Raw genomic sequence first — 17,671 nt, forward strand, 5'->3', positions numbered from 1 at the left:
TAAGATAACTATTTAAGAGTTGTAGTAATAACTCTTTTCACAAAGTAATTTTCACATTCTTTTTTTCTCGATGCACAACTATGTTTATTTTTTGCTTTAAGCTTGAGCAAAGCTAGAGAGAATCAATGTATATAAATAAATATTGTCACACATAAGAAGAGAAAAGAACTTTATTATCCATTAAATCAAACTAATATAAATAATATTGTTTGTTAAAAAAAAAAAAATTTATTGCGTTGAGTAGACTAAAATCTAAAGGCCCCTTTAAAATTCATAGAAGGGCATATCCACTGCATGTGTAGAAATCCCTTGCAAGATCCCCAACCTTTAATAATGATTAATAATTATAATAATGGCTTATTCGTGTAAGTGACAAAGGTAATAATATATCTAGAGCATATATCCCCCAGTTGGTAAAACAATATGGTTCACATCTCAGATACCATTCAAAATTTAAAGTGACTCAAAGCATTATTTTGTGATACAATTATCTATCTACAATAAAAAATACAAAATAAATTGGTTTCAAACTCATCATTTTGATATTCTAATCTGAAATCTCTCACTAGAGGTGTAAGTTGGAATGCAACGGCAATTACAATAGTAAAATTTTTGAATCCGAGTTTTTTCAAAAAATGAAATGAAAATTGAAATGCATTTAAAGATTTCAAGACTTACTTGGAGAGAGACAACATTTTTTATTATTTCATGGATAGACAAAACTTATCCATGTGACAAGTGATGTCATGATTATTTCTATGTTTAAGGATGAGTTTTTATCTCTTCATTTCTCTCTCATCTTTTTTCTTCGTTACTTTTCTCTTTCTTTCTCCTCCTTCCTACCTGTTTCTTGCTCTCTCACTCCTTCTCTCTCTCCTATTTCTTCTCTCCTCATCTTCTTCTTTGTAGTGTTACCTTGATTTTTTTTTTTTTTTTTGAACGCCGTGTTACCTTGATTTATGAGTGTTTTTTTTCTTGTATGAGAATCACAGGGAATTTTTAATTATATTATTTTTCTGATCTGATATATGATTCTGAAATTTTAGAACGGAAAATGAAAACGTTGTTTCCAATGAGATGCTTCCAAAAAACACTCTTACTTTCGAAGAAAAAAAAATACCACAAACCGCAATACTAATTGATAGTTAAAACATTATTCACAACAGTACTTTTACAGTTTTATGGATTGGAAAAAGTAAAAAAAAAAAAAAAAATGTAATTTTCAGTGTCTTTTTAACTTGTCATATGTTTCTAGACATTTGAAGAACGAGTGTTGTTGGAACGAGGCATGACCAGATTGAGTGAAACACAGCACAAACATGTCTCAATTCTCACCTTCCTCCTCCGATGTAAGGGAACAAAAAAGGACTTCAACAATGCAATGAATCACCGTGTTTCAGTGTCAAATCATTATTGGCAACTCTTATCGTTATTGTTGTGGTCCTCATCATCCATCATGATCATCTATTTTTCCTCCTCCATATCCGAACGTTGAATGCTGCAACCTAAACCTTGACAAAATGAAAGATGATTAATTGGTCGTTTTTTGAATAATCATGTGTTGGTGATGTGTCGCTTGCTTATTAATCAAAATTTTCATACATCAACACCTGACAATTAGGTCAATATCGAAACGTAACATGTTATTTTAAGAAAGGCTGAATCTAAATACGAGAAATGGAGGTGTAGAATGTTTTGGATCTCAACTTCAGCAAGATATACGTGTTATTCTCGCTTCCTTTTCTGACATCCATTGGAGCATGAATGATGATAAAAAATGTAGAAAGTAGTTGTAACTCTTCTTTTAAATGTGGTATTCTCGTTTTTCTTTTCAACATAATCTTACTTTCATACGACCTAAAAATACCATCCATATTTTACTAAATTTTACAGATTAAAAAGAAATTTCCAATGTTCCCATGTTACAAACCCTAAGTTCACAACCACAAAATATCAAAGTGGCTTAGGGCTTCCTTCCCATGGGGTTGACATTGACTAGTCCTTATGTGAATCCAATGTGCCTGCAAACTGGTCCCTATTTGCAAGCTTGCTGTCACGTTAGGGAAAGTGGAAGAAAACTACTATATATCCATCGTGTTCACCACAAACTTTGATATTGGGAAATTAGGGTTTCCAATTTCTGGTGACAATTGTTTATAGATAATGCAGGCCAGATTAAGGAAAGTAAACAAGAAAACTTGTGTAGTTAACATCACTAATCTTGGTTTAGCGTAAGACACTGTAAAACCTTGTTTGTTAATAACTTTACGTTTCTTTTCCGTCAAGTAATTTCGATGATTAGTTATGTTGACAAGAGATTAGAGAAAAATAGGAAGAAGATAAACCAAGAGAACAGACTTCCATTGATGATAAATTTTAATTCTTCCGTGGGCCTGGTCTGGTCTCCATATAAGAAACATTTGTGCAGAAATGTTTGAATTTTTGGAATGGAAATAGTTTCTGATTTGTCCCTAATGGAATTATTCGGTTTGAAAAGTTACGAGACGTGAGTCGTTTATGTATGCGTATCAAACTATGATTTACAGGTCAGCAATACCTTCTTACTAGGAAGAGACGAGGAGTCCTCTTGTAAAAAAGCACAAAACCCTTTCTTATTTCTTAACATTTACGCTTGTATGAAGAAAAAAAAAAAAAAAAAAAGAAGTTCGAATGGAAAAAAAAAGTTAAAAGTAAAGAATCAGTTTTGTTATTAATGGACTAGGATACGGGAAGGCAATAACTGAAGGAAAGAAAATTGATTGGGCTAGATCGTTGCGCTCCTGCCATAATTATAGAAAAGGTCCCTCATATTTTGCATGAGTTACATTTTGGTCCCTCAACTTGACCTCAACTTGATTAATAGCTCCAACTCCCTCCCTCTCCCCGTATTTGACAGAAAAACTAACAAGAGTTAACAAAAGGACCAATTATGCGACATTAAGTGGAGTTTGAGGTACCAAATATAATTCGTACAAGTTCAGGACCACTGCTACAATTAAGACTTTCATGTAAACGATGTATAAGTGTTGCACCATGGCCGGCCAAATGAACAAGATTTTATCAACTGGAATAAAACAATAAAGATGCCAGTGACGCTGCCGCCGGTTTTGTTATCCAGAAAAGGGCTTTGTAACACAAAGGCCTCAGGTTTGCCTACAAAGCAACCTACTCTTCTTTTCTTAAAACTTGTAGAGCACACAGCAACTCATGTCTTGCCCAGCAAGTCTAAGAAGAACGAACAGATACACCGAGCATAAGCAGAAAAGTTTCGAGTCAAAGCGGAAAAGTTGGAATCAAAGGCAGAAAAGTGAAACGAAAAGAGAAGCGCCATTGACAAATTAATGAAGGCTAAAGTACACAGGTCCATCAAAACGAGTAGGCACTTTATTCTCAACAGTATTCCGACAGCACTTGGCTCTTAGGCATTTTGAAAGTTCTCAACAATGCCATTTCGGAGCACAAAAACTAGCATCTCATGAAGGTCCCTAAATTATAAGCTTTCCCATGTTCTTACAAGTAATTAATTCAATCCTAGGTAGACCTCTTTGATGCACTTTATACGAAAGAATTGTACACAGAATCTAGCAAAGCTATTACGTTTCTCCGGCTGCCTAACCTAATATAACTTAATCAATGAGTCTGAGATCAAAGAAAAAAGATAGCTATACCTGAATATATTATCTACGCTGGGGTCCAACTGGGTTATATAATTGTTCACCATCATGCATGGAATTGGAGACCCCATGGCCTAGAACTCGCACGCAATGGAAACAGTGTTCAACTCTTCATAGCATTCAGATGAGTTACAGGGATGCCATATCTTGGAATCTCAGGCAATGGGACAGCAGTATTCAGTTCCAGGCTCCTGAGAATGTCGTCATATACAAGATGAAAGGCCAATCATGTAGAGGGGAGGATAGTCCCGCCATGTGATTCTACAATGCACATAGTTCGACAATCACACAACCGCAGAGGTAGTACGGCGGAGATCTGCTACTCCATTGAATTTCCCGCTCATTTGCCTACCTTTGAAACTGCCATATCTAACCGGCTTTGGCTGAAAAAGAGACATGAGCATTTTTTCAAAAGTGTGCACAGAGTACTTTGCATACTTGCTTGAACTTGCATCTTGCTCGACCAAGGGCCCATAATTCTGCATGTAACTTCTGTAAACAGGCACAACAGCCTGCACTATGAGCTGGCAGGTCTTCTCCCTTAGATCTTTATCTGACATTATCCAACTCGATTGCTTCTTATACATGTCATCGAACGCTTCATTGAAGCTTTTAAGCCTCTTCTTGACAAGATCACGGGCAGTGGCACGACCACCTGAGAACAGAATCAGACCTTCTCTACTTAAATGACCCGGAAGTTTCCCCCAACTATCTCTCAAGAAAACTGTGGAATAATAGTCTTTGTACTGTTCATGTTCTCGTAACCAAGCATCCCCCAGCAGAACCCCCAGTTTAGTTCCCTTCAGGTGCTTGTACAAATGCCAATGGTTGTTCATTGCAAAAAGGTTGGCCAAGCTGGTATCCTCATAAGCCTTTATCCACGCCTCCAAATTTAGCTCAATGGCTTTAACAATTTCTAAAACCTCATTTATAAGGAGCCCTTCTTGGAATTTCTCATGCTTCCAACTTCGATAAATGATGAGAACCTGAGTTAAGATTGGCTTATAATCATCCCCAAGCAGTTTATTACAATAATCCGTAATAAAACTGACCAATTTCGGAACACTCCCATCTTGAGGAGGCGGGTTCTGCCTTTGCAGTTTCACCTGAAGAAGAAGCTCCCAGAAAATTTCAGCTGCTCCATCAATGACACTCTTAATGAGATCCCTTGTCAGGATTTGGATTTCAAGACATGCTGGTCCACCAAAAAGCCGGTTGAAGTCCAGTCTCAATTTGTTTAAAGATGCAAATATGTCCAACAACTTCAAAAGCTTTATCGGATCTTTTTTGCTCTCTGTAACAGTCTTACCAAATTGTAGGAATGCAAGAATACCAGCCTGAGCAGCTATCTTTGCAAAGCAACCCATCCACACACCCAATCCAATCCTCTCAAAAACATCATTACACAACTTATACTCCGCCTCAAACAAGTGTTTCACCGCAAACTCCAAATGCTTTCCCCACTGTGATATATATCCCTCTATGCTCTGCACATCATTAAACTCTGCAATTGATATCTCAAGGTAATCCAAATTGAGAGCTTGTAAACTTGCCCTTACATTCGAACTTCGAACTTCAACATAAATAGATATACACTTCTCAAGTCTGTTATTAGCAATCAATCTTCCAAGTATAGCTTGCAACTTTTGGATTACCAGAACAGGTAAGGGTGATGGCGCAATGCATGCTTGTTCTCCAAGAGATGAAGGTGATGACATTGGAAGTGGCACGCTATGTTCTGTGAGGAGCCTCCTGAACTCATTTTCTAATTTTTCCAGAGCAGCCTCCAGAAGCCCTCCATCGAGGTTGGCCTTTTCCTCCTCACTCTGCATTTCTCGGAGACTTTTCAATGATTTCTTCAAATTTGAAAGGTACCTCTCATCCGCAACCGCATTATCCTCCAAGTACTCTACTATATCCTCCAACCACTGAATTGCCAATCCACAATTGTCACCCAGAAATCTCAGAGCCTCTTGCAGACGTTTCAACACTGATAAGTAACCAGGCAGATCACTATGCGGATCTGACAATAGAGACTTCTCGAGTCCATGAACAGCATCGAAAACTTTAAGCACAGCTGCAGCAGGGCCAACAGCGCGGTTAATATGACCACCAACAGCAGCAAGGGCTTCCTTGTCTGCACGAATGGGTCGAACTGCAGCTTCAAGAGAAGGTAATCTGTGGTTAATCTCTTCAAATCGGTTTCCGGCTTTCTCCAGAGCCGACCCTATGCTCTGTGATTTCTGTAAGCTTAGCCTCAATGCCTTGCTTGCAGATATCAAACTCTCAATGCTATTATCATTCACGGAATGCGCCATTCAAATCCTAATATCACACAAAAAAACCCCAAAAATCAAAAGCTGCAAAACTACAAGTCTCACACAAAATGGGAGCAAAAAGAAAACAGCAACTTTAAGCAGCTAAATGCAATAAAATCGAAATTGGGCTTTTCTTATATTCTTTTATAAAGTGAAATTTTCTCAATTTCTCTAGGAATTATCGAAAAAATCTCATCTGGGTCCTCACCAATCGAAACCCACAAGCTAAGAAAGAACAGAGAAATCTCACTGAACCCACAAAAGCAAAAGCAAAAGCAAAGCAAACCCAGATTTTCATGAGTTAAGACATACAAGGAACGAACGAGAAGGTATACTCACTTGAAGTTGGAGAGAGATCCAGTTCACCCGGCCGAGTCGAATCGGCTTGTGAACCCGTGACGCAAAGAAGCCCTAATCAAGAATGTAGTGATAGAGAAAGACCACTATTTGCAGAGTTCTATAAATCGCATCCGACGAGAGTGATGACAAAGTGCATGACAGTAGGGCAAAACCTCAAACCCTCCTTCTCTCTCTTTGCTTTGTTGTTAAGCTCGTTTTAGGCTTTTAGCCCCTCTCTCCTCTCTCTCTCTCTCTCTCCTCTGCGATTTGCTTACTTTTTTTTCTTTGCTTAAAGGCCGTAACTTTCAGCCTCCTCTTCTCTTCTTCCGATCTCTGAACGTTGAAAACTCACTTTGCACACAAATACCAGCATCCAAGGGCATCAAACTCATTCAAAAGTTAAAAATTCTACATGATTTGAGAAATCATTAATTCTTGATTTATGGGGAGAGTTGGCTAGTTGCGTAGGGAAGAGTATCATTCACTTTGTGAGGATCACAAGAATTCTTATATTCTAGTCATTTATTGTAAATTATGCGATTACCTTTCGTCATGTACTATTTATATTTAATTTTTAATAAAAAAAATTAAATAATTTCTGATCTCATGATGTACGATGAATAACTAAGATTTGAGCCTCATAATTTGAATCCTGATGAGATCCAAATCCGTTGGGTAGGACATGATGAAATTATAAAATAGGATGCCATGAAAAATACTCCATTAATTAATACAAATGACAGTTTAACTAGTGTCTATAAACTTTTTCTCTCTGTGATCTTATAAGTTACTCTTTTATTTTATTTTTAAATTTCTACTTTTGCTTATGTATGCGACTAAAATTTGTATGTAACGGAAAACAATTTCTTACATGTAATTAACCATTTGGTGTCTAAATGCCGTGTTTCTAAAAAGGGATGGATGTCATAAAAATGAATAAATTTGTTTAATATGAGTGGGTGGGAGTTGGAAATTGGGAAATTTGTCCAAACTTTTCATTGTATTGTTTTCTTATTTTCTTTTTCTTATGGTGCAAGTTTTGTGTTATCTTTCCATGTGGTCACGATCTTTGAAACTTTCAAATGACCATTTTTAATAAGTTTTAATGTTGGATGGTTATTAACCCAACCTCCACACCGCATAGATGGTAAATATAATAATTGAGAGAACCCAAGAAAAGTGTACTAGATGTGAAAGACAAGAAGAATATTCTACTTTTTTTATCAACTTTTTTTTTTCTTGTCACGTTAGTACATGAAAAATTGTTCAAAATGCTTGTTATAGAATATGCTACTTACAAATTCCTGCAAGATTCATTTTTGTGTAATAATTCTTGTTTGATTATTTTTTCACAAGATGTGATACACGTCAATTGTATTGTTTACCTACAAACATTACAGTCTTTTCAATTTTAATATTTTTTTTATATAATTATTATTACAAACGATATTTTTTAAGAAAAACTAATGAAAATGACTTAAAAACTTTGAGTTTCAACGATAAGGACAAAATAAAGGGTAAAGTGAATAGTATCAAGATTGACTTTTTTAGTGTAAAAATGTGGTTTTTCGTTAAAGTGAACAGTACCGTGAGCTTTTCGTTAAAACTCCCTATTTTTTACACTAGTCATCTAGGCTGAATAGAGGAGAAATGACGCAGCACGAAGCAAAAGGATTACCAACGTAAATCTTTGAAGAACCAAAGTTATTGGAGTCCACCAGTTTGATAAAAATATAAAAGGATAATTTGATTAATTGATGAGTGCATTGGATAACAGACACGACTTAAACAAGCAGTTTACAACATCTTTGGACAACTCAAAAGGTCGTTTTTTATTACAGGAATTTAAATGCAGCTTTGAAATCCTAAACGACCTCAGATACCTAAAATCCATTATATTTCACTACGCAGTTGTGTGTTGAAACCGCGACGTTGTTCTCTTTCCGAAAATGTATCATGGCCCAAATCGAAGATCAGACCCCAAATCTGCAAATTCCCACTGCGTCCTTTTGTCTCCTGACAGTCAATTTCATGTTCAATCCACTCAGGCATTTGTTCTACATCAAGAAAGGATTTGAATGCGAAACACAATAGTTTGAAGAGAAATATTCTAACCACGAGGGCAGTCAACCGCCTTCAACACAAGCATCTGTTAGCTGGCCAACTTACTAAACCATATAATTGCACTGTCTCATTTTATGCTTCTTCTTGCTTGTGCAACAAAGTCAAAACCAGCTAATACTAAATTGTTTCTCAGTTAATGAAACTTTGCTATATACATAATTTAAGGTATTAAACTTACTAAGCTCATATGAAAGTAAACACAACATATGTTCAAGCAGCTTGACCCCTTATGAATATATCTAGCAACAGATCTCATGCAGAACATATAAAACAAAACTTCTTATGCAGGAAGGTTGTTCCTAATGGATCGCAATTCAGATGCGACGCCACTGATATCCTTTCGGTTTGTTGGGGATTCAGCAGAACAAGCAATCCCAATTCCGAATGTTGAACTCAAGCACTGCTCGAGTTTTTGAGCTATCGAGCTGCATTGATCGTTGGGAGTGTCCTTGGCACCTCCTTGAAGTAGCAGATCTGCAATCTCTGTAGCTCGCTCCAGGTAAGCCGTCTTCACAAAGTTATGAAGGTTGAAGTCGTCACTAAACATGTTGTCGGTAGGTCTCTTCCCAGTGAACATCTCTAATAAAAGAATGCCAAAGTTGTAGACATCTCCGTATGTTGAAACCTCACTTCCCATACCATACTCTACAATTCAATCAGACATCACAATTATCACTTCAAATGTAAATAGAATAGAGCTCTCTTTGAGTTACTTTAGAGTAAGAAAGAAGTGAAGGGAACTGTGAAGCACAAGGGATGAGAATATTTACCTGGAGCAGCATAACCAACTGATCCTCTTATCCCAATTGAACTTGTTTGATGATTTGTTAGCGCGTTATCAGTTGGTTTTAAGACAAATCTTGCTAGTCCAAAGTCAGAAACATGCGCAGTCAAATCATTATCCAACAGAACATTACTTGGTTTGAGGTCACAATGAACAATTGGCGTCTCACAATGATTGTGAAGATAGTCCAACGCACAAGCAACATCAATCGCAACGTCTAGCCTCTGAATAAGATTAAGATATTTGGGAGCGTGTGTATCCTCTTGTGTACCAGAAGTTGGATGCAACCACTCATCCAAGTTTCCATTGTCCATGAACTCGTAAACCAAAGCCTTGAAATCATGACCGTGAAAATCAACACTTGAACATGCTGTTATAATCTTGACAAGATTCCGATGCCTAATATTTTTTAGTGCCTCACATTCGGCTAGGAAGCTCTTAGAAGCTCCTTGATGTAACATGTTAAACACCTTCACGGCGACAAGCTGAGGTGATCCGTCAGCAGCATCAAGAGTTCCTTTGTACACAGATCCAAAGCTACCCGAACCAATCAGATTCGTTAAAGAAAACCCATCGGTAGCTTTGAGGAGGGTACTATATGACACTTGCAAAATAGAGTTCGTCAAGTTGATGCTGGGTAATGCAATTTTTTTGCTTCTCTTCCTTAACAGACAGAGAGTTAGAAAGAACAACACCATAGCTATTCCTATAAAGGCAGGGACTATGGAGAGTATTAATTTCAATCTAGAGGACAGTCCTCTCCCCTTGGAATTTTTCGAGATGCACTTGGGCAGATGGAAATCAGCAACACCGCCGCAGAGATTGGCGTTTCCGACAACTGAACTTGCACTTGCATTCTTAAAAACACCTTGAGTTGGTACCCTTCCCCAAAAATCATTGAAAGACAGGTTCAAATTCCTCAGGAAGTCAAATCTTTCAAAAAATTGTGGAATTTCACCCGAGAAATTGTTGCGAGAAAGGTCTAAATCTTGAACTCCTCTCAGTGAAACCATAGATGAAGGTATTGTCCCATTGAAGTAGTTACCTTGCAAGTGTAGGACTTCTAAACCCAAACAACTACCAAGGGCGCTAGGAAGTTCTCCGGATAACATGTTATCAGAAACATCCAGCACACCTAGACTTTTCAACTTTCCAACTTCCATGGGAAGGGAACCAATAAAACGGTTTTTAGACAAGTCTAAATGTTTGGACAAGGAAGGGAGGCCAAGAACTGGATCAGGTATCACGCCGTCAAGGTTATTTCGGGAAAGATTCAATTGGACCAGCTGACGGCATTCCCCTAGGCTCCGAGGGATGCTGCCATTAAGGTTATTTCCTTGCAATTGGAGCGTGGTTAGCATGGTTAAATTTCCTAGAGAGGAAGGAATGCTCCCGGATAATGCGTTTTGCCCAAGAGGCAATAACCCTAGACTAGATAACCTTCCAATGTCATTGGGGATGTTACCTGTGAAGTGGTTATTCCTCAAACTCAATGCTTCCAAGCTGATCAGGTTCCCAAACCCAAATGGAATGTTTCTATTTAGTTGGTTTTCTTGCACCCCAAACATTTTAAGCTTTGTTGTGAGATTGGAAATTGATGAGGGAAGAGTCCCACCAAAATCGTTGGTGCCTAAAAACAAGTGCCCTAACTCTGTGGCATTTATCAAGTCTGAGATAAAACTCAAGTCACTGTAACCACGACTTCCAAGATTGTTTTGGTTAATGGCGAAGTGTTGGAGGTTATGAAGGTTTCGCAAACTCGGAACTGGCCCCGATAGATTGTTCTCTGCAACAATGAATCTGGCCAGACTTGTGATGTTGGATATTGACATTGGAATTGCTCCGGTAAATTGGTTTGTAAAAATGTGAAAGTTTTGGAGATTGGGAAGAGTTATTCCCAAGTTTGAGGGAAGACTCCCTTGAATTTGGTTTATCGACATAGAAAACGTAACAATACTAGAGAGGTTGTAGATGGAAGGAGGGATCATGCCAGACAATCGATTCAAATCCAACGAAAAGAAGGTTAGTTTTTTCAATTGGCCTAAAGAACTAGGGATGCTTCCGGACAAGCTGTTATTATATGCAGCAAGCATCTCAAGAGCAGAAAGGTTTCCCAAGGAATGAGGGATCTCTCCGGTTAAGCAATTAAACTCTAAAACAAGTGTTTGAAGCTTGGACAATGAGCCGATTTGTGAAGGAATTTTACCCACTAAGTTATTGTAACCAAAATGAATAGTGATGAGGTTGAAGCAATTAGATATGTTGGTCGGAATAGGGCCACTGAGTCTGTTGTTGTGTAGAAGTAATACTTAAAGAGTCTAGTAGTAATTGTATAGTTGGAGTTAGTTAGACAAGGGTAGATGTGTAATTAATTGATGTATGTTGAGGTCAGTTTTGTCAATAGAATTGTCTCTGTATATTCTGATGTAAATGTATTGTTCAGGAGCTTTTATGAAATGAGAAGAAGATAATTTTTACATCTCTGAGTTCTTGAAAGCTGAGATTCAATATGGTATCAATCGCCACCGCCTCACGGCCATGGTGAATCTTCGATCGTTCTTGTCACCGCCTCACGGTTCTTTGCTTGTTCTCGTCACTGTCGTCATCGTCTCCAGGTTTTGGTGACTCTTCGTTCCTCGCAATCTTGGTGGATCTTCGATTTCCACCGCCTCACGGATTCTCTGCTCCGATCTCTGGTGTTTCTTCTCCCACCGTCTCACGGCTTCTCCGCTCCGATCCCTGGTGCTTTTTCTCTTCCGTCTCTGTAATTTGTGTGGTTCTTTGGTTGCATCTTGCTTTTTGCATCCATCATGGCGTCCGATTCGTCATCTTCTCTCCCAACTTCTTCTTCAAACCCTAATTTGGTGCAAAGCTATACCTCTCTCACAATTCAGAACATTGGAAGTATGGTCCCGATCAAACTTAAGAGCTCGAATTACCTTCCATGGCGAGCACTCTTTGCTCCCATTCTTCGTCGTTATAAACTTCTCGGTGTTATTGATGGATCTGAACCTTGTCCCTCTCCTCTCTTGTCTAATCGTTCTGTCAATCCTCTGTTTGAACAATGGTATGAAAAAGATCAAAATCTATTGATCTGGTTGAATTCAACTCTCTCTGAGGAGATTATTCCTTTCACAGTTGGGGTTTCTTCTTCTCGTGATCTCTGGCTTAAATTGGAACAGCGGTTTGGTGGCATCTCTGATGCTCATATTCATCAGCTTAGATCTCGTCTTCAATCTCTTCAGAAAGGCTCTCAATCGATCTCTGAGTACCTCCAGCAAATTAAAGCCATTTCTGATTCTTTAACCGCTGCTGGTGCGTCTGTGTCTGATCGTGATTTGATTGCTGCTACATTACATGGTTTACCAGAGGAATTTGACTCATTTGTTGATTCTATTACTCTTTGTCTCTCATCTACTACTTTGGATGAACTGCATGGTCTTCTTCTTACAAAGGAATTGTCAATGGCTCGTCGAAAGAAATCGGTTGCTACTGAACCGTTTCATGCTTATGCAGCTCAGAATCAACCACCTCTCCTTCCTACACCACATTCTTCTCAGGCTTATGCAGCTCAGCATCAACCTATGCAGAATTCTTCTCGCTACAACTCTAATCGTGGCCGGAACAATCCTCGTTTTCACAACAACAGAGGCAATCGTAACTATCATGGCAACAATCGGGGTTCTCACTCTAATTCTGGTTTCCAAAGGTACCACCATCAAGGCTTTCATTCTCCTAATACTTTTGGTGGTCGTACAAATTGTCAAATCTGCGGATCATCAAGTCATGAAGCTATTGATTGCTATGACCGAATGAATCCAGATATCTTTGGGAAAGTACCTCCTACTAAACTTGCTGCTCTGTACACTCATTATGCTACCAAGCCTTCTCCTTCTTGGATTCTAGATTCTGGTGCTACCTCCCATGTTACTCATGACATCTCCAATCTCCCTTCTCCTACTCCTTACACTGGTGAAGACAAGGTGTATATCGGCGATGGTAAAGGTTTGTCCATTCATCATACTGGCAGTACATTGTTAAATACTACTCATGCTTCTTTTGAATTGAACAATGTGTTACATGTTCTGACAATGAAGCACAATTTACTCTCTGCATACCAATTTCTCAAGGATAACTACTGTTCTTTGACTTTGCATTCCAATGGTTCTGTTGTTAAGGATCGTTCTACGGGGAAGATGCTTTTGCAGGGACCGGTTAATAATGGTTTCTACACCTTTCAAGGTATCCCTGCTTCTTTATCTCCATCTTGTTCCTCCCATCATGCTTTAGTCGGTACTAAAGCCCCTATGACTATTTGGCACAGTTGCTTGGGGCATCCTTCTACTGCTATCTTCAGGCGCGTTATGTCTGCCAATAAACTTGCACTGCAAGGAAAGCACTCTGTTGATTTCTTCTGCTCGAACTGTGCAATTGCTAAGAATCACAAGCTACCATTTCAGCACTCTAGTTCTGTTTCTCCTACTAGTCTCCATTTGTTACATTGTGATGTTTGGGGCCCTGCTCCTGTGGTTTCTGCTTATGGCTATAAGTACTATCTTTTAATAGTTGATGATTACAGCAAGTACTCTTGGTTCTTTCCTTTAAAGGCCAAATCTGATGTATTTTCCACTTTTGTTGTATTCAAGAACTATGTTGAAAATTCTGTTGGTAATAAAATCAAATGTTTGAGGTCCGATTCAGGGGGTGAATTTACAAGTAATCAGTTTAAATCCTTTCTTCAGGGGTGAATTTACAAGTAATCAGTTTAAATCCTTTCTTCAAGGTCATGGTATCTCTCATCAACTCAGCTGTCCACATACACCGGAACAAAATGGCTGTGTTGAACGGAAACATAGGCATTTGGTTGAGACCGCACGGACTCTCTTGGTTGCTTCCAAAGTCCCTCATCTGTATTGGGTCGAAGCCTTCTCTACTGCTGTTTATCTGATAAATCGCCTGTCTATTTCCCGCTTGCATCATTCTCCATGGGAAATCTTATTCAAATCCATTCCCGATTACTCCAAGCTGAAGGTTTTTGGTTGCTCCTGTTATCCCTGGTTAAAGTCGTATATTCACTCCAAGTTAGAAGGGAAGAGTACAGAATGTGTGTTTCTGGGCTATAGTTTGCAGCATAAGGGCTATCGGTGCCTTGATCCTACTAATCAGCGTATATATATTTCACGCCATGTCCAATTCAATGAGACACAGTTCCCATTTCTTCGTTCTTCTTCTAAGGCTGTTTCTCCGGACTCTCCTTCTCCACCTTCCCCTATTGATTTGCACTTCTCCTTTCCCCAGATTCCTATTTCATCCTCTCCGGCCTCCACTTCTCCTCTCAATCCTCCAGTACAATCCCCTGCACCTTCCAATGCGCCTGTTTCCTCTCCACCTTTATTATCCGCTCCTGCATCCACTTATACCGCCCCTAACACCCATCCTATGCTTACTCGATCCAAAGCCGGCATTTTTAAACCCAAAGCCTATTCTGCCACAAAACATCCCTTACCTGTTGATGTTGATTTTGTCCCTTCCACATACTTGCAAGCCTCTAAGTATGCACATTGGAGACAGGCTATGCAGGAAGAGTTTAATGCTCTTCAACTTACTGGTACTTGGACATTGGTTCCTCACTCTCCGTCTCAAAACATTGTTGGCTGCAAATGGGTGTTTCGCATTAAGAGGAAACCTGATGGTACAGTGGATCGGTACAAGGCTCGGTTAGTGGCCAAAGGATTTCATCAAAAGAGGGCGTTGACTATCAAGACATTTTCAGTCCCGTAGCTAAGCCCGTCACCATTCGAGTTTTATTAACCTTGGCTGTGCAGTATGACTGGTTTCTGCATCAATTGGACATTAGTAATGCCTTCTTACATGGAGATCTCAAGGAAGATGTTTTTATGACTCAGCCACCTGGTTTCACTGATTCCAATCTTCCTAGTTATGTCTGCCAACTCAAGAAATCTCTGTATGGCTTAAAACAAGCCCCTCGGGCTTGGTTTGATAAACTGTTCCACGTTCTGTGCACTCTTGGGTTCCAGCAGTCTTCATCCGATGCTTCTCTCTTTGTTCTTCAAGCTTCGGTTCCTGTTCTTGTTTTGGTCTATGTCGATGACATTCTTGTCACCGGACCTAATGCCACTGTCTGTCAACGTTTTATTCACACACTCAGTCAAGCTTTTCCTGTTAAGGATTTGGGGCCCCTCCATTACTTCTTGGGATTGGAGGTGCAAAGAACTTCTGATGGTCTCTTCATGCATCAAAGTAAATACTCCCTTGATCTTCTTAACAAGGCAAACATGGCAGGTGCCAAACCGTGTGTCACTCCCTTTGGTACCACTAAACTTGATCACAGTGGTTCTTTACTCTCTGACCCCACTGCATATCGATCTCTAGTGGGTGGCTTACAGTATCTTACTTGGACGAGGCCTGATCTCTCTTTTGCTGTAAACCAAGTGTGTCAGTTTATGCATTCCCCACGGGACCAACACATGCAGGCTGTCAAACGCATTCTTCGGTTTTTAAAAGGCACCCTTACACAAGGTCTTTGGTTTAAAAAGGGTTCTCTTGATCTCACGGCTTACTCTGATGCTGACTAGGCAGGTTGTACCTTTGATAGAAGGTCTACTACTGGTTTCTGTGTTTTTCTGGGTCCAAATCTGGTTAGTTGGACTGCTAAAAAGCAACCCACTGTTGCCAGATCTTCTACCGAAGCTGAATATCGAGCTTTAGCCCACACTACAGCTGAAATCACTTGGATTTGCAAAGTTTTTTCTGATATCAACTTTCCTTTGTCTAAAGTTCCCACTCTTTGGTGTGATAACATTTCCACTATTTCTTTTGCCTCCAATCCTGTGTTTCATGCTCGGACAAAGCATGTCGAAGTGGATTATCATTACAATCGGGAGCTAGTCTTGGCACATTTAATTAAAGTTCTTTATGTCTGCAGCCAAGATCAATTAGCTGATATTCATACCAAATCTCTATCAAAACACATATTCTGTTTTCTGCAATCCAAGCTTCTTCTTGGCACTTTTCCTGTCCCCAGTCTCAGCTTGAGGGGGTGTAAAGAGTCTAGTAGTAATTGTATAGTTGGAGTTAGTTAGACAAGGGTAGATGTGTAATTAATTGATGTATGTTGAGGTCAGTTTTGTCAATAGAATTGTCTCTATATATTCTGATGTAAATGTATTGTTCAGGAGCTTTTATGAAATGAGAAGAAGATATTTTTTACATCTCTGAGTTCTTGAAAGCTGAGATTCAATAATACTTGCAACCTATGCAACCGCCCGATTTCAGCAGGGATTTGATGTGTAAAGCTATTGTTTCCGAGGCGGAGTTCCCTTAGGAAGCTTAGGTTTCCAATGTGGGGAGATACGGAACCCTCCAGGTTTTGGGACCCTAAGTTGAGCACGGTGACCCTCTCACGATGTCTTCGACTGCAAGTTACACCGTACCACTTGCAAAAGTGAACGGATTCGTTCCAAGAACTCAACACTTGATGAGGGTCTTGCTGTATTTGAGCTTTGATGGCTAGTAATGCAAGCTGATCTCTCTCATTTCCTTCCAAGCAGCACATAAATGCATTCAAAATTGTATATACTAAGATCAATCTCACAGCCAGCACTCCCATATTTTGAGCTCCCAAGTTCGAGAAAAGACTTGAGTTAGAACTATATCCCTACCACGTATCTACACTTTAGTTAAAACATAACATGTGTTACAAATTTTGATCTGATAAACTACGTACGTACCTCCAATTGTGTTTCTTCGAGGACGAAGAATGAGTGTGTCGAATTGGCGACGATCGATTGCTTCCAGTTGTTTGGGTAACCAGTATTAGAGTTTCTGAGAAGTGGGTTGTGAAATTGGGTAGTGAGTTTCGTTTTGAGGCATGAAAAACTGACCTCTGGTCAATTTATAAGGTAAAAAATGAGGAAAACTAATAAAAATGGTGTGAAAATTTTGAATTTTAATGATAAAGACAAAATAAAAAGTGAAGTGAATAGTATCAGGATTGACTTTTTAGTGTAAAAATGTGGTTTTTCGTTAAAGTGAACAGTACCAAAAGCGTTTCGTTAAAATTTCCTAAAAAATGAGAATGTAGTCAAGGATTGCTGCTTGTTCGTTGTCTTCAAGGCATAGCTTGGCCTATCAAGTCCTCAACCTAATCTTTTTGACTTTCTTGTTGCGATTGAAGGTGAAATGCATGGTTGCAATTGACTGAACAAAGGTTGTGTAATTCAAACTGTTACGAGCATTTACTTCTACACCTTCGAGGTTCTTTCTTAAATAATAAGAAAAAAAAGGAATATATCATACATGTACTCGTTCTTAACTGTATTTAGCAAAGCTCAAACACTGTTTGGGAACTTTTTTTTTTGTTAATTTGAGCAACAATTGTGGTTTGCTATGCACCTATTAGAGATAGGTGT

At 39.0% G+C, this 17,671-nt stretch overlaps 2 protein-coding genes across 3 annotated transcripts; both read right to left on the reverse strand.

The window, feature by feature from the left end:
• Window positions 1-3,366: 3,366 nt before the first annotated feature.
• On the reverse strand, window positions 3,367-6,812 carry LOC137743129 (exocyst complex component EXO70A1). Its single transcript, XM_068483032.2, has 2 exons — window positions 6,332-6,812; window positions 3,367-5,999 (listed from the first exon to the last, which is right to left on the reverse strand). The coding sequence occupies exon 2, from the start codon at window positions 5,990-5,992 to the stop codon at window positions 3,959-3,961; it is 2,034 nt and encodes a 677-aa protein (XP_068339133.2). The 5' UTR covers window positions 5,993-5,999; window positions 6,332-6,812; the 3' UTR covers window positions 3,367-3,958.
• Window positions 6,813-8,611: 1,799 nt separating this feature from the next.
• LOC137714953 (uncharacterized) lies at window positions 8,612-17,105 on the reverse strand. 2 transcript variants are annotated; one of them, XM_088686180.1, is made up of 4 exons: window positions 16,507-17,105; window position 15,974; window positions 9,226-11,547; window positions 8,612-9,100 (listed from the first exon to the last, which is right to left on the reverse strand). In XM_088686180.1, exons 1-4 carry the CDS (start codon window positions 16,867-16,869, stop codon window positions 8,736-8,738), a joined length of 3,051 nt encoding a protein of 1,016 aa, XP_088542306.1. In that variant the 5' UTR covers window positions 16,870-17,105; the 3' UTR covers window positions 8,612-8,735. The 2 variants fall into 2 exon arrangements, with proteins under 2 accessions (XP_088542306.1, XP_068310233.2); XM_068454132.2 differs by lacking the exons at window position 15,974; window positions 16,507-17,105 and having other exon boundaries at window positions 9,226-11,557.
• Window positions 17,106-17,671: the final 566 nt, after the last annotated feature.

Source organism: Pyrus communis, chromosome 15, assembly GCF_041283825.1.
Source record: "Pyrus communis isolate YQ-2024b chromosome 15, ASM4128382v1, whole genome shotgun sequence".
NCBI lineage: Eukaryota > Viridiplantae > Streptophyta > Magnoliopsida > Rosales > Rosaceae > Pyrus > Pyrus communis.